The following is a 17,061-nucleotide window of genomic DNA, read 5'->3' on the forward strand; positions in this document are numbered from 1 at the left end:
TTTAAGCCAACTTTTTCCACTATTCTCTTTCACTTTCATCAAGAGACTGTTGAGTTCTTCAGTTTCTGTGGTAAGAGTGGTATCATCTGCATATCTAAGATTATTGATATTTCTCCCAGAAATCTTGATTCCAGCTTGTGCTTCATCCAGCCTGGCATTTCACATGATGTACTCTGCATATAAATTAAATAAGCAGGGTGACTATATGCAGCCTTGACATGCTCCTTTCCTGATGTGGAACCAGTCTGTTGTTCCATGTCCAGTTCTAACTGTTGTTTCTTGACCTGCATACAGATTTCTCAGGAGGCAAGTCAAGTGGTCTGGTGTTCCCATCTCTTTAAGAATTCTCCATTGTTTGTTGTGATCCACACAGTCAAAGGCTTTGGAATAGTCAATAAAGCAGAAGTAGATGTTTTTCTGGAACTGTCTTGCTTTTTCAATGATCCAATGGATGCTGGCAATTTGATCTCTGGTTCCTCTGCCTTTTCTAAATTCAACTTGAACATCTGGAAGTTCATGGTTCACATACTGTTGAAGCCTGGCTTGAAGAACTGGGTTTTGGAGTCAGGGCCTCTCAGACCCTGTGCTTTGCACATTTGCATTCCTAGCCCCAGGGCCTTCAATCCTTAGTCTCTTTATCTGAGGCCTTGAGCAGACCTCCGCCAAACTCACATTACTGGGAGGAGGAGGGATTCCTGAAGATAGATTTCCCCACTCTGGCTCCATACCCAGTATTCGTCCACTCCTAAGCCTCACCCACTATCCCCTAGCCAACCCAGGGTCCATAAAGCTGTAGGAGCCTCTTGTTCAGGATTTGTGGACAGTAAGATGCCCCCCAAGACTGCCCAGATCTACCTAATCCTCCTCGGTAGGGAAAAGAGAACGGGGTGGCAGGGGGCTGGTGCTTTGTTTGGTTTTAGCCCCTTGCATATGACCATACAAGGGAACATACCCCTTGCATATTCCCTTGTAGCTCAGTTGGCAAAGAATCTGCCTGCAATGCAGGAGACCTGAGTTTGATTCCTGGGTCAGGAAGATCCACTGGAGAAGGAAATGGCAACCTACTCCAGTATTCTTGCCTGGAAAATCCCATGGACAGAGTAGCCTGGCAGGCTACAGTCCATGGGGTTGCAAGAGTCGGACACAACTTAGCGACTAAAGCACCAGCACCACCATTCTACCATCGCAGTAAGTGATAATGACTTAACTCTTCCCTTTTTGGCTCCTTAATCAGCTGCTCTGACTCCTGACAACTTAGCTCTCTCTTCCAGCTCCGTGAGCTCTGAACAGTTTGTCCTGAGGACACTGTGCTCTGTGCACTGCTCCCCAACTCCACACAGCACCTGCTTTTTCCAAGGTAGGCTCTTGTTCAGCTCATTACCTCACACGTGGTGGGCCCTTTCCTGGCCTAAATTAGCCAGAACTGTTTGCAGCTGAAAACCATAGCTGACGTGCGCATGTCTAAATGCTGATCATGAAAAGCCAACAAAGACTAAGAGATACAGAAAAGAAAGAGAAATCACAGAGATTAATACAGTGGGGCTCCAGATGAATCAGGGAAACTGGATCCAGAGGTCATTCCAACTGACTGGACTTAGGCAGGAGAGAACATAGAGAAGTGGGGGCAAGAAGAAAATAGAGATTTTTAGGAAGATTTGAGGCAGGGGAGAGAATCAGGATGTCAAAGGTATCTGTGTTGGGAGACCTCTATCCTTTCTAAGAAAGATGAAACATTGCTCAGATGATGAAGAGGTGGTGAGTTTAGATGGCTAAAGCTTAAATGGTTGCCGTGTGAATGACTGAGGAGCTTCTTGGGTCAAAGGAGGCATTGCCATGGGAACAGGTAACAGCATCAGTCTGCATAACTGGTACCCTCACCACAGACAGCTTGAGAAAGAGACATAGACGGAATCACACATTTTATTTGAAATATTTTCTAAACTTGACATTTTTGCTAAATGTAGCCTTTGTTTTCAGGTTACCCTGATGGCGCTCGTGATAAAGAACACACTTGCCAATGCAAGAGATGTGGGTTCAGTCCCTGGGTCAGGGAGATCCCCTGGAGGGAGGGCATGGCAATCCACTCAAGTATTCTTGCTTGGAGAATCCCATGGACAGAGGAGCCTGCCAGGCTAGAGTCCAAGGGGTTGCAAAGAGTCAGACACGACTGAAGCGACTTAGCACAACACAGCCTTTGTTTTCAGTTATAACTTTGAAGCAAAAGAAAACGCCAGACTAAAAATGTGTTTACCAAACTGAAAGACTGTCATAAACTTGGGAACATTAAATTGAGAATTTGCAATAAATTTGCGGGGAGGGGGAACCCCAAATCTGTTTCAATAGTGGTGTCTCAGTTTTGTTCTCTGCATAAAACTTAAAGTACATATGGCTGGCCACCAGAGGGAGCCAAAACCAAGCACACAACTTTTTCTACAAAGCTTTTTAGGAAAGTGAATTATTAAAAACTGCAAAATGCAAATGAACCTCATCTTCCAAGAATATATGCAAAAATTGTAGAAATCATGCAATTTAATGCTACTCTGATGCCAAATACATTAGAAAAAAATTCAAACTAGAAGAGAATTCTGAATCTCAAGTAGATCAAAAAAGCAGCATTCCTCCCTGCCTCCCTCCCTGTCTCTTTTTCTCTCCTCACTCTGGGGCTGGGCTGTAGTAACTCCCCAAAGCTAGGTAAACATTCTGTGAGTTGTATCAACACTTTCTCAGCCACTACTACAGGGAGCATACTGGTTAGAGGTATGTTGACAAGAAACAGGTCTGACTCAGACCTCTTAATTCAGGCTTCAAGTATAACTTGGGAAAGAGAGGCGAAACATTTCTAGCGGAAGTTTAGTTTTTAAAAAATTGCTGCCATTAAACAGATATCTTTCCATTTTCTGCATAGTATGTGTGTTAGTTAGGATAGTTTGTTTATAAGCAAGAAAATCCAACTTTGGCTAACTTAGAGGGGAAAGGAGTTTATTGAAAGGATATTGGTTTCTACTATCCTTTGAACAGTTTATAACTAAAATCTGGGGAAAATTTTATACTGAAAATGATAATTAGAGTTTATTTTGAACTAACTTATGTTCACAAATTTGAAAATGTGGATTAAATGGATAAATCCTAGAAAAATAAAACTCTCCAAAATTGGCATTAAGATAGAATAAAATAGAATATAACTTTTTATAAATGCATATATTATTAAATACCTTCTTATAAAAACCAACCAACCAGCCAACCTCAGATCCAATGGCTTCACTGGTAAGTTCCAGCAAATATTTAAGGAAACCACAGTCATCTGAAACAAAGCCTTCTAGAGAAGAAAAAATGGATAGGAATCCACAATTCCTTTTGTGAGATGAGCATTACCTCCATATCGAAGACCACAAGGGACTTCCACTTCCAGAGAGATGAGTAGAAGGGCTTTTTTCTGTTTCTCTCAGTAAGTATAGGTTAAAAGAATGGACATGATAAATAAAACAACGGATGACTCTGAACAATTGAGAGAGGTAGGCAGACTGAATAGGGACCTTGGATCCGAGAAATGACACAGTTTAAGTAGCCTGGGTTTTCTTTCTGCTTCATATATGCCAGGTTTGAGACATTTTTTCTTACTAATTTTATCCTTAGCACCTAGTAAAGTAACTGGCAGATAGGTACTTGGTGAACGAACAAATGAATGGTCACTAAGTAGCATATTTATTAAGCACTCAGGGCTATTGAATTCACTATCAAAGGAAAACCAATGAAAATCAGTCCCTGATCTCTTTGAATTTGCTATAACTGGTTTAAGCATTGGCCAATTTTAAAAGAACCATAGAGAGTGAGGAGGGAAATGTTGCCAAAACTAACTATGAACACAAAATAAACTACTTGTTAGACATGAACAGTGATGATGAAACAGTCATATTCCTTCCACAGAGTGAAAAAAAATTATTATGGAAAAAGCAAAATTTTAGAAAATCTGTGAATATGAAAAAGAATTTCGCATATCTAAGATTAAAGCATAGATTATGAAAAAGAAAGTATGAAAACTGGTTTGGCAACATAATATATTTAGAGTACTGTTCAAACTAACCTGGAAATTGTAGTATGTCATTAGAGACACCACAGAGAAGGAAGGAAAAAGAAACAGTAGAGGGGGAAAAGGAAGATGTAGAGATGTTTTTAATTATTTTATACAAAGTGAAAAGTGAAAGTGAAGTCGCTCATTTGCGTCCAGCTCTTTGCGACCCCATGGACTGTAGCCCGCCAGGCTCCTCTGTCCACGGAATTCTCCAGGCAAGAATACTGGAGTGGATTGCCATTTCCTCCTCCAGTGGATCTTCCTGACCCGGGAACCAAGCTCAGGTCTCCCACATTGCAGGCAGACTCCTTACCATCTGAGCCACTGCTGCTGCTGCTGCTGCTAAGCCGCTTCAGTCGTGTCCGACTCTGTGCCACCCCATAGATGGCAGCCCAACAGGCTCTCCCATCCCTGGGATTCTCCAGGCAAGAACACTGGAGTGGGTTGCTAGGGAATCCTATTTTATATAGGATATATGCTAATGGAAAGCACTCAATACTGAGAACATACCAAATGTCCATAAATACTAGACAATCAAGAAAGTCACACATCAAGGGCACCTGCTATGATAGAAGAGCCGCTTTGCTGTGCTCCCAGGGGAGTGGTGGCAGTGTTGTCCACATGAAAGGTACCCCTGGACAAAGCAGCCAATTGTTTGCATGGCCAAACAGTGCAGTCCTGCCCACATAAGTGTTTACATTTCTAATGCATAATAGAACTACAATCCATGATAGCCACAAAATGTCCAAGTTGTCATTGTTCATTTTCTAGGACAAGCAAATAAATACATAAAGGAGAGCTTACATGATTTTTCTATGAATTCACATCCCAAGGTTCATACCTGTAAGAGATCCAGGATACTGGATTTTGGGGTTGTGGGTGGGGGTGGGTGTGAATGGATTGTCTCAGATGCTGTATGGATTCTCTTACAAATTAGATACCGATCAGTTCAGTTCAGCTCAGTCGCTCAGTCGTGTCCGACTCTTTGCGACTCCATGAATCACAGCACGCCAGGCCTCCCTGTCCATCACCAACTCCCGGAGTTCACTCAAACTCACGTCCATCAAGTCAGTGATGCCATCCAGCCATCTCATCCTCTGTTGTCCCCTTCTTCTCCTGCCCCCAATCCCTCCCAGCATCAGAGTCTTTTCCAATGAGTCAACTCTTCCCACGAGGTGACCAAAGTACTGGAGTTTCAGCTTTAGCATCATTCCTTCCAAAGAACACCCAGGACTGATCTCCTTTAGAATGGACTGGTTGGATCTCCTTGCAGTCCAAGGGACACTCAGGAGTCTTCTCCAACACCACAGTTCAAAAGCATCAATTCTTCGGTACTCAGCTTTCTTCACAGTCCAACTTTCACATCCATACATGACCACTGGAAAAACCATAGCCTTGACTAGACGGACCTTTGTTGGCAAAGTAATGTCTCTGCTTTTCAATATGCTATCCAGGATGATCATAACTTTCCTTCCAAGGAGTAAGCGTCTTTTAATTTCATGGCTGCAATCACCATCTGCAGTGATTTTGGAGCCCCCAAAAATAAAGTCAGTCAGCAGAAACAGTTTCCACTGTTTTCCCATCTATTTCTCATGAAGTGATGGGACCAGATGTCATGATTTTTGTTTTCTGAATGTTGAGCTTTAAGCTAACTATTTCACTCTCCTCTTTCACTTTCATCAAGAGGCAAGAGGCTTTTTAGTTCCTCTTCACTTTCTGCCATAAGGGTGGTGTCATCTGCATATCTGAGGTTATTGATATTTCTCCCGGCAATCTTGATTCCAGCTTGTGCTTCTTCCAGCAAACCATGGAAAATTCTGAAAGAGATGGGAATACCAGACCACCTGACCTGCCTCTTGAGAAACCTATATGCAGGTCAGGAAGCAACAGTTAGAGCTGGACATGGAACAACAGACTGGTTCCAAATAGGAAAAGGAGTACATCGAGGCTGTATATTGTCACCCTGCTTATTTAACTTCTATGCAGAGTACATCATAAGATACAGATAAACTATTCTGCAAATCAATGAGATATGACATTCTATTTGCATTGGAATAAATCCTTGTGTAAAGGAGTACTCAGTGACTTTAAATCCCTTGGTTGATATTTTAATCAACATGTGAAACCACTTTCCTTACAATTTCTATACATATTCATGAAGACACACAGTCAACACTGAAAGATCACCAAGCAGAAAGAGAAAAAATCCTATTACACTGACACAACAATTTCCTTAATGTAATCAAATGGTACAGCTCTATTCCTTTAATCTGAATTCAGTTCAAATAACTAAAAAGCTTTGTTCACTCTCGGATAGAACTAGACACTTACAAAATAAGTTTCTGACAATTCACATCAATTTGTTTTTGCAATAATCATTTAGTGCAAGAGGCTTTTTAAAAAATGCATTGAATTAGCATTAGATCAAGATGAAATAAACTGATTCACACACAAAAAGGACTTCACCAAAGGTTTTACTAGGCTTCCTTAACAGTAGTATGAGATGTCTGCTTAATAAATATGTGCGTTTATTTTTTTTTGCTTTACTTGGAAAACTTACCGATGTAACTTGCCAATACATGTTTTAAACCAAATCCTCTCATCTAATGTTTAAGACAGTAGAACAAGAGGAGACAAAAAGGAAAGGCAGTTTAATGTTCCTTTGCCTGCTTATTTTTAATATGAAAATGAGTTTTCACTGGACAAGATACAGATACAGATTGAACGGTGAGGTTAATATGAACCAGTTCAGTGTCTATTCCCCCATTTCAAAAGTCTATCACTGAAAAGTAGTTTACCATGTTCATGCTGATTCTAAGTGTTCTAGATTTGAAGTGACCAAATACATGAATGTTAATAAAAATATTTTTTAAATTAAAAAAATATATATAATAAGGCAGTTTTCTCAAACTTACCTGATCATGAGACCTACTTGGGGGTGCTGGTTTTAAAGTATGGATTCCCGGGCCTCCTCCCTAGAGATTCTGATTCCTAAAGTACAGGGTGGGGCTCAGGAATGCACATTATTAGAAGCACCTGGATGAGCTTTACAATCAGGTCAATTAGGGACCTATGTGGTGTCATGACAACAACTGACCTAGTCTTAGGGTTCAAAACGCTAAGATTGCCAGGGCTTCTGTTAGTCCTTAACTGAGTCATTTTAATCTGAGTCTAAATTTCCTCAAGTGCTAAAAAAAAAAACAGAAGGAAGACTGTTTTCAGTCTATAGACTCTGAGGACAGGACCAGCTGAGTTCTACTCACAGCTCCCTCCTCGTGCCTGGTATAGAACAGCCTCTTGGTTATTACCTGTTGATAAATCCCTAGTTAGACAACCTGTAAGTTTCCTTTTCGACTTTAAAATTGCATGATTCTAAAATAAATAAGTAAGGAAACAATTCACTTGGTCAGTCATTTACAAAATAATAATTATTCTCAAAACAAACATAATATAAACCAAAAAAAGCCCCAATTTTGTTGGACTGGTCTCAGGGCTGTATGTTCCTGATGGGCATTTCAAGGGACCTGACTAAGGTGATTTGATTTCTTCCTCCCAGGACTGTGAAGGTTAAAGTTAGTGAACTGGGAGCACAGAGCACAAAGTTGAGTCTAGAAAACCCAGTAAATTCTGTGAAAAACAGAGTCGGTTCCCCTGCTACACACATAGGGATATTGGCATCACAGCATAACTTGCAGGATTTTTGTTACTTTAGTCCCAAAACATTCTGTTAAGTAACAAGTCCAGAATTACCACGAACCTTCCCTGGCATGTGGGTTGTACGGTAATAAGTACTTTTGAAACTGATTAAACAGGAAAAATAAACTCTGGAAACTATATGTTTCCAGTCTCCACACAGCAGCATCAACCTCACCTGGGCAATGCAAATTCTTTTTTTTTTTTTTTTTAAGAGCAGCAGTACTTTTATTGGACAGAACTTTATAATTTACAAAAATGACTTCCATTCTCATGGCACTTTTTAAAAGAGGATTTAATAAAATTAAAATACTGAACAGCTCTTTCTATGGAAAAAAGAATGCGATAACGGCTGCCATTTTGAAAGGACAACATTCTCTTAAGGGGTCTGGCTGCAATCGCCATCCTTCTTCCTCAGCAGCATCTTCTGGAACAACAAACAAGACACTGTGTGGTCCTAATCTTCAGCTGAAGATTTCAGAGCCCCCGTAGACCTTCATCTGCAGCAACCAGCTCAGTTAATCCCATTTAGACGTTTTCCTCCTCATGTAACTGTGTCCCTCACTATCAATAGCTTCATAGAGGTCCTTCTCATTCTCCCGCGTCGCATGTAGGTAACCGATATAAGCCACGCAAAGCGAAAGGGTTTTTAATCCGAAAGCCATTACAGGTTTGTTAGGTTTAATGAAGAGCGCTGGATTCACAGCTCGAAATAAGGTTGTGCTGCGGACCCCTCTGAGCCCTACGTTTCCCAGGTCTTTCTCCTTGGGCGGCTCCTTTTTAAAGGCTGGAGGCTCAGGCGCTGAAGACATCTTGACTAACGATGATTTAATACTTTGGTGAAAAACTTAGTCCTTAGATATTCATTTTGAAATAAGCGTCGTCGCGGGGTCTCCTCGTCTGCCCGCCCGCCGCACTCCGTCTCCGGAATGCAAATTATTGAGCTCTACCCCAGACCTAACAAATGAGAAACTCTGGGGGTGAGGCAGAAAAATCTAACATGTTACCAGTCTCCCAGGTGATTCTGATGTACACTGAAGGACGAGAACCACTGAGTTAAACAGGACTCATAAAAACAAATCCAAAGTAAGCTGAGTACAAGTTTCTATAAAGCTCCAACAATGAATCAGAATTGAAAAAAAAAAATCACACCATGTATCTACTCAGTTGGGTATTAACACAATCAGTCAACACACAACAACATGCTTCCACCGAATAATTTAAGTTTCCTCCTTTTGGAAAAAAAACAATTCTGAAATAGTGATCCTGAAATGAAAAACAATGTAAATCAATGACCTTTAGGATATTCAAGTCCTAATGTTTCCATGTTACAAGTAAAATACAAATTTTTAATAAAAATGTTGCCAAGTATTACCAAATTTCATTTAAAAAATATTAAAATAATAATGATAATAAATGAGACTATGGGTATACAGTGTCAGATCAATCCAAATAGCAAGTCTGATTTAAAACTGGTGATATGTGAGATTCTAAGGGTAACTAGCTATTAGAAATGTCTGAATCTATGTTCTTCTATGTCAGGACAAGCTCCCAGCTACAGAACTCTGAAAATCCTAGAACTCCATCTCCTAAGGTACCAGCAAAGAGGAAAGAGATATTTAATCTGAGAGCAGGGTATTGATGGAGGTGCTGGTACTGAGATCCATCCATGGGCTTACCAGGGGGAGGAATTTCAGACATCACAACAGGAAGGTTAGAGAAGACTGGCGCCTTCTGTGTGGGTCTATGGCTTTGGAGAACACAAGCCTTAAGTATGTTTTTTTTTGTGGTTTTTTTTTTTGCTTTCATGTCATTCTTTTATTAAATATGTTTAGATTCATTGTTTCTATAAATTTGGAAAACAATCCACAAATGGTAAAGTTGGGGAGAAAAGCATTAAATGATATGCATCCCACTGAGTTGTCTTAATTTTCTTTGAAATGTTATTTTTACTATTTTCTTACATTATAGCTAACAATGCCCAGGTGGTGTAGTGGTAAAAGAAACTGCCTGCCAAGGCAGGAGACATAAGAAATGGGGGTTTGATCCTGGGTTGGGAAGATCCCCTGGAGAAGGAAATGGCAACCCATTCCAGTATTCTTGCCTGGAAAATCCCATGGATGTGGAGCCTGGTGGGCTACAATCTATAGAGATGCAAAGAGTTGGACACAACTGAGTGACTTAGGATGCATCCATGGTAAATTTGAGTTACCTTGTTCTTGTTAGGTCATGGTTGCAAATATCCTTTTATGGTATTAATGTTACGAGGCATGAAGTACCATGAGACATCCCAGTAAATATCTGGGTTTTCCTGTAACTCTACCTACTCTAAAGCAAATTAGTATCAGCACAAATATTTTCTCACAATAAATAATGAGATTGTATTTTCTAATGATAATTAGAGTGAATAACTATCACATCTACTGCTATGAGTACTCAAATTATGACCAGAATGTAGAGGTAGTTATAAGATTAGAAGTAACCATATCCTGCTAGCAGCATTCATTCTTGAAAACCATAATCTCTAGTTCAGTTCAGTTGCTCAGTCATGTCTGAATCTTTGCTACCCCACGGACTGCAACAACCTAGTCTTCCCTGTCCATCACCAACTCCTGGAGCTTGTCAAAGTCATACACATCAAGTCAGTGATGCCATCCAACCATCTCATCCTCTGTTGTCCCCTTCTCCTCCTGCCTTCAATCTTTCCCAGCGTCAGGGTGTTTTCAAACGAGTCAGTTTGCCAAAGTATTGAAGTTTCAGCTTCAGCATCAGTTCTTCCAGCGAATATTCAGGACTGATTTCCTTTAGGATTGACTGGTTTGACCTCACTGAAGTTCAAAGGACTCTCAAGGGTCTTTTCCAACAACACAGTTCAAAAGCAACAATTCTTTGGTGCTCAGCTTTCTTTATAGTCCAACTGTCACATCCATACATGTGGATGGATTTCTAGCTTTGACTAGACGGACCTTTGTTGGCAAATAATGTCTCTGCTTTTTAATACGCTGTCTGGGTTAGTCATAACTTTTCTTTCGAGGAGCAAGCATCTTTTCATTTCATGGCTGCAGTCACCATCTGCAGTGATTTTAGAGGCCAGAAATTAAGGTCTGCCACCATTTCCCTTGTTTCTCCATCTATTTGCCATGAATTAATGGGACTGAATACCATGATCTTGGTTTTCTGAATGTTGAGATTTAAGCCAACTTTTTCACTCTGCACTTTCACTTTTATCGAGAGGCTCTTTAGTTCTTTGCTTTCTGCCATAAGGGTAGTGTCATCTGTGTATCTGAAGGTATTGATATTTCTCCGAGTAATCTTGATCCCGGCAATCTCTAGCCCACTAGCAACTACAGTAACAAGGTTGGAAGCACAAATTTCACATGTTACTCAGAGGAGTGATGGTGCGAACAGCTACTACTTCAGACTTTACTCCCCTAGCTCATTTTTTAAAACCTATTGTCGTCTCAGAACTATGTGATGGCCAACAGTTAAAAGTTTATAACTCATCTTGAAGATAGTCGTCAAACCTTTCAAGTTAAGCATGTTTTTAAAAGCGTTTTCTCTCAGCCCTAAAATTCACCCAGGAGAAAGAGGCTGGCTTAAATGCAAAACAGAAAAAACCGATCAGCCCCAGGGGCAGCTGCTAGTAGGGGACACTGAACGGCAGCACGCCGATGACCTCCCCAGACTCAGTGACGGTGGCATTGCTGGAGCGGCACTCAGGCCACGCTTGTTGGAGTTACGCTTGGGGCAGGGGTAGAAGCAGCCCAGGCAGTCGCACAGGTCTGCGTGGTTGCAGATAAGCCAGCCGCTTCTGTCATACTTCTCCATGACTCCTCAAAGAAAAACAACAGCGCTAACAGGACAGTGGGCTTCCCTTTGTAGCTCAGTTGATAAAGAATGTTTGCAAAGGAGACTCAGGTTTGATTTCCGGGTCAGGAAAATCCCCTGGAGAAGGAAATGGCAACCCACTCCAGTACTCTTGCCTGGAGAATCCCATGGACAGAGGAGCCTGGCGGGCTACAGTCCACGGGGTGGCAAGAGTCAGACACGACTTAGCAACTAAACCACCTACCACCACTACCAACAGGCCGGTGTATTCAGAATGGATTTTTGTTTGGCAGTCTTCCTGAATAAACTCCCTTTACTCTGAAGCAGCACCCTAAAAATGACCCAGCAATACTTCAGAACATTATAAGGCAATGTGTCCTGGGAAATTCAGTCAACATGTACCCTTACCGGGGCAGTCAGGCTTGTCACGGAGAGTAAGGCTCCATTCTTCCAGCATGCTGGGTAATGTAATATCCAACCTAAGCCAGTTTTGAGGAACAGTTGATTGAAAGCAATTAAAAACTTCCTTCTACAAAAATTTTACTTAAAAATGTAACCATTTTTAATGGAATTTTTCCTAATACATTACATCCCCCCCCTTTTTTTTTCTTAAAAAAAAGCACTGGTGGTTAAGTCGCCAAGTCTTGTCTGACTCTTTTCGACCTCATGAACTGTAGCCTGCAAGGCTCCTCTGTTCATGGGATTCTCCAAGCAAGATTACTGGAGTGGGTTGCCATTTCCTTCTCCATATACCTAAAATTGGGCTTCTCTGGTGGCTCGATGGTAAAGAATCTGTTTGCCATAATTACTGAAGCTAGACAAGGCTGTGAAATTATGACTTTCTGCACCCTTGGTCCCTAAGCAGGCATAACACCTCCTTCCTTTCCTGTTACGTAATGCTGTTCCATGAGGCCCAAGAAGGGTACTTTCAGAGCTGTTTGATCTCAAGGGCATTTTTCTCAGTTCTGGGGTGGATTTCTTGTGGCAACAGATGTTCCCCTCCACTGCCTTTTCTGCTCTTTTTCCTGACTCCAGTTGTGGTTCTCAGCCAAGCCTATTTTTTAATTCTGACATGGCCACTTCATTTCCCCAAGGGTGGCAGCATTGTTGGGAAGCTGGTCTTCAAGGTCTGACTACTGGTTCTTATCTGGGGGCAGAGAGCAGTCGAGGGTCTCTCTGTGTGGCTCATCAGGGAATCTGGTTGCCTTTTTATGTATGTTTACAACATACACTTAGCAAGAAACTAACTTTCTAAATACTGTCGACTCAGAACTTTCTTTTGCACCTCCTTGGGCATTTCATACTGTAATAAACTCGGAGCCCCAGAAATTGAAATTAACCAGAATCTGTCTTATACCCAGCCAGGATGCCCCCCAATCGTCCTGCATTTCTACTTCACAGAAGGGCAGAGGGTGGGACCAGACTCTGCCCACTTGCCTCCCTCTGGACATCTGCCCTCTCTGGGCAGTCCAAGCGCTCAGATAGGTCCAACCCTAGATAGACTTGCCAGCATTTTCACCGCCCATCAGCAGACTGAAACTTGGTCTGGATGGCAGCAAGTGGGGCAGTCGCATTTCTAGGGTCTCTAGCCTGGAAACTCTTTATGGAAACCTGCCCCCTATAACATCATGGATGAGGCATGCCGCCTAGCAGTGCCCAGGAACTGTCCATTTTCATTGCCCATTCAGCAGCGGAGGAAACTAACACTCTCGAAGGGACTTTGGAAAAGATAGCTCAGCCAGGAAGTGGCAGAGTTGAAATTCAAGCCCAGGGCTGAATGCCCAGCTGATAGTTGGGAGGCTGGCTGTCCTTAACCTCAGCATCTTCAGTCTGAGGTCGCTTGTGCAAGACAGTTGAAGGCACTGTCCCAAGGAAGAAGCAATAAGAAATAACATTGCCCTCTAGTGGTAAGTGGGGAAAGATTTCACGGAAGAAATTAAGGACGTTTGGTCAACTGTCAGACTGTGCTTCGAAACCACCTTCAGCGACCTGATATCATAGATAATGCAGCTAAGGTGAAGAGAACAGAAGGAACCCAGGAACTGTCACACAGCTAGTCCTGGGCAGTTGGATAGATAGAAATGTGTTCTTGTGTCTTACTTTGTGTCAGCTGCTATGCATGGTACTCTGGATACACTGGGGAGAAAGATACAGTCCCTGGCTGTTATAGGCTGAATTGTGTCCACCCAAAATTCATCTGATGAAGGCCCAAACCCCAGTGCCTCAGAACTAACAGTATTTATAGGTAAGGTCTGTAAAGGGATGATTAGGTTTAAATAAGGCTGGTGTCCTTTTAAGAGGCCCCAGGGTTACAAAAGCACAGGGGAAAGGCCATGTGAGGTCACAGTGAAAATGGGGCAGTCTGCAAGCCAAGGAGAGAGGCTGCAAAAGAAATCACACCTGCCAGCATCTTGAGCTTGTACTTCTAGTCTCCAGAACTGTGAGAAAAGCAATTTCTGTTGTTGAAGCCACCTAGTCTGTGATACTTTATTAGGGCAGCCCTACCAAACTAATGGGCTTCCCTGGTAGCTCAGCTGGTAAAGAAGCCACCTGCAATGCAAGAGACCTCGATTCAATTCCTGGGTCAGGAAGATCCCCTGGAGAAGGAATAGGTTACCCACTCCAGTATTCTTGGGCTTCCCTGGTGGCTCAGACAGTAAAGAATCTGCCTGCAGTGCGAAAGACCTTCATTCAATCCCTGGGTTGGGAAGATCCCCTGGAGGAGGTCATGGTAACCCACTCCAGTATCCTTGCCTGAAGAATCCTGTGGACAGAAAAGCCTGGTGGGCTGCAGTCCATATGGTCGCAAAGAATCGGACATGACTGAGCACACAGCACATCGTCAATATGAGGAAAGAAACAATGAATGAAGGATTATAAATAATTAAGAGTCAAACATCATGAAGCAATAGCAACAGGGGGTCTGACTTTGAAACACCAGGGGAGGGTGCCCAGAGGAATATGAGCTACAGAGGTGAGGAAGTGAGTGGAAGAGGGTGCTACACGTGGGGAACCAAAGCAAAGGCAAAGACTTCTGAAAGCAGGAGAAAGCTCGTGTCTGAGCAACCCAGAGGAGGTAGAACTGGAGGGTGGAAAACAATTAGCAGAGCCCTTGAGGTTGGCAGAGTCCCCACCAGCTCAAGATTTATAGATCGAGGCATGGATTTGGTCTTTACCCTGAGAGCAATGGGGGTGAGGGGCCATCTGGAAGTGGATATAGTGTAAGCAACTCTGTAGTCAGCTTGAGTGGGGAGGTAAGGTAGAGTTAGAAAGGTTAGTTGCAGTGGGCCCTGGCGTGCCTTTGTTGCTGCTGCTGCCAAGTTGCTTCAGTCGTGTCCGACTCTGTGCGACTCCAGAGACGGCAGCCCACCAGGCTCACCCGTCCCTGGGATTCTCCAGGCAAGAACATTGGAGTGGGTTGCCATTTCCTTCTCCAACGCATGAAAGTGAAAAGTGAAAGTGAAGTTGCTCAGTTGTGTCCGACTCCTAGCAACCCCATGGACTGCAACCTACCAGGCTCCTGGGATTTGCCAGGCATGACTTTGTTAGACCAGGTTTTATTAGGCTTGGTTGGGGTTTATCTTGTTGGCAGTTTGAACACATTTAAATGCATTTGGGAAGAAACAGCAAAGAGGAAAGTGTGAAAGATGGAGGCAAGTAAGGAGTTGAGACCCAGGAAGGGGCACCTGGCATTTGATCCATTACCTAGAGCCTGCAGGCTTTTCAGGGACCCACAAAAAAAAAAGTCTTTGAGCACCAAAAGTTAAAGGATTGGCTCAAAAAAAAAATGTTTTTAACTGCAGAATCAAAATATGTTTAATTAAATGTATGTACAACAGAGAATTATGTCAATTTCCTTTTGATAGTATTTAATTTCCATAAAGATGGCATTGTATTTAGAAACAATTCAGGAGTTAGATTTTTCTCATCTTGAAAAATACTCCCAAAGACCATCTTTGTTTAGTTGCTAAGTCGCGTCCAACTCTTTTGTGACCCCATAGATTGTAGCCCACCAGGCTCCTCTGTCCATGGGGATTCTCCAGGCAAGAATACTGGAGTGGGTTGCCATTCCCTTCTCCTGGGATCTTCCCTACCCAGGGATCAAATCCGTGTCTTCTGCATTGGCAGGCAGATGCTTTACCACCTGAGCCACCGAGGGAAGCCTGATGAGCATCTTAGTGCTCCAAAACATACACACACACACAGAGTCAATCTCAAATTAGACAAGTTATTTGTAGCTAAGTAATTTTTAAAGAAAAACTTTCTTAAATTACTCTAAAGGTTTACAGCAAACAGGTATGTATGTGTGTGTGTGTTATATGGGAAGTAAACACATTTGAATATATTTGGTACAGTCTGTAGTGGAATGTTCTAAAGAACCTACAAAGGCCAGGGGAGACCTAAAGACAGCCTGCAGTAGGCCAGAGCATGTGACATGTGAGGGGCTGGCCTGAGAGAGGAGGAAGTTCTCACGGGGGTTGGTGGAGGAGATCGGCAAGCCGCCCTCTGCTGGCTCTTTCGTTCTCTATGAGATAGGAGATGAGTTGTTTCTTCTTTCTGTGAGCCAAGAAAGGGAGGGGAGGTGAAGGGCAAAGAGGGAGGAACATCAAGATTTGAAACTGCCATTTCAGAGAGTGGAGGAGGGAAGTGACTGGAAAGCATGGACCGCCCAGGTGAGCACCCAGGTCACCAGGAGTAAGTGGCTATGTCAGTCTGCCTCGTGGTGTGTCTTCAGGAGCACAGTCAGTCTGGAAGCTGGAACAGAAAGTACTTTGCTGGATTCACCGGGGCTTGGGGTTCAGTAGTGATAGCTTACGGTGAACAGGGTCCGATTTGTGATCTCCGAAGAAGATTTAGCTTCGGGACCAGGGACTTGGCTTGATCACTCAAGAGCTTTTGTATAGCACAGTTTTATTAGAGTAGGAAAGGGACAGAGAAAACTTCTGACATAGACATCAGAAAGGAGACGGAGTATGCCCCCCGTTGCGAGTGTTAGCAAGGGAGTTATATACTTTTAAATTAATTATTACAATAAATCAAAAGAATGTCTCAAGGTTGTAAAATTTCACCAGACCCACTCCCATAATATACTTTCTAAGATATCGGGATTAGTCAGAACGTTTTCAGGAAGGAGAAACTGTCCTCAAGCAGGATACATTGCTGTTGTATAATCCCTAGTACAGAGTTCAAACTGAGTTGTTTGCTGTGTAATCATCAGTTCCAGGCTTGAAGAAAAACATTTTTATGTGACTAAGACTAAGGAATGTAGATAAAAAGAAAAAGAAAAAAGTTTGTCCTTTCCTGTCCTTGGGAATTCCAGACCCCTATCTCCTCCTTGAGAACCCCAGACCCCTCTCTCCTTGGGGACACCCAGACTTATCAATCTGCCTAGGAATTGACTCTCTCAGTAGGATGGGCAGGATGAAGGGTCAAAGGTGGTGAGGAAGTGAACATCATTTGAGTGCCTACAT

General features: G+C 42.6%; 1 protein-coding gene across 1 annotated transcript; it reads right to left on the reverse strand.

Annotated features, from left to right (window-relative positions):
• Positions 1-8,206: 8,206 nt before the first annotated feature.
• Positions 8,207-8,589, reverse strand: LOC138441754 (small integral membrane protein 8-like). The gene has a single exon (XM_069592831.1). It carries the CDS (start codon positions 8,572-8,574, stop codon positions 8,281-8,283), a length of 294 nt encoding a protein of 97 aa, XP_069448932.1. The 5' UTR covers positions 8,575-8,589; the 3' UTR covers positions 8,207-8,280.
• Between the last annotated feature and the right edge of the window lie 8,472 nt (positions 8,590-17,061).

The sequence above is a fragment of the Ovis canadensis genome, chromosome 5 (assembly GCF_042477335.2).
Source record: "Ovis canadensis isolate MfBH-ARS-UI-01 breed Bighorn chromosome 5, ARS-UI_OviCan_v2, whole genome shotgun sequence".
NCBI classification, from domain to species: Eukaryota; Metazoa; Chordata; class Mammalia; order Artiodactyla; family Bovidae; genus Ovis; species Ovis canadensis.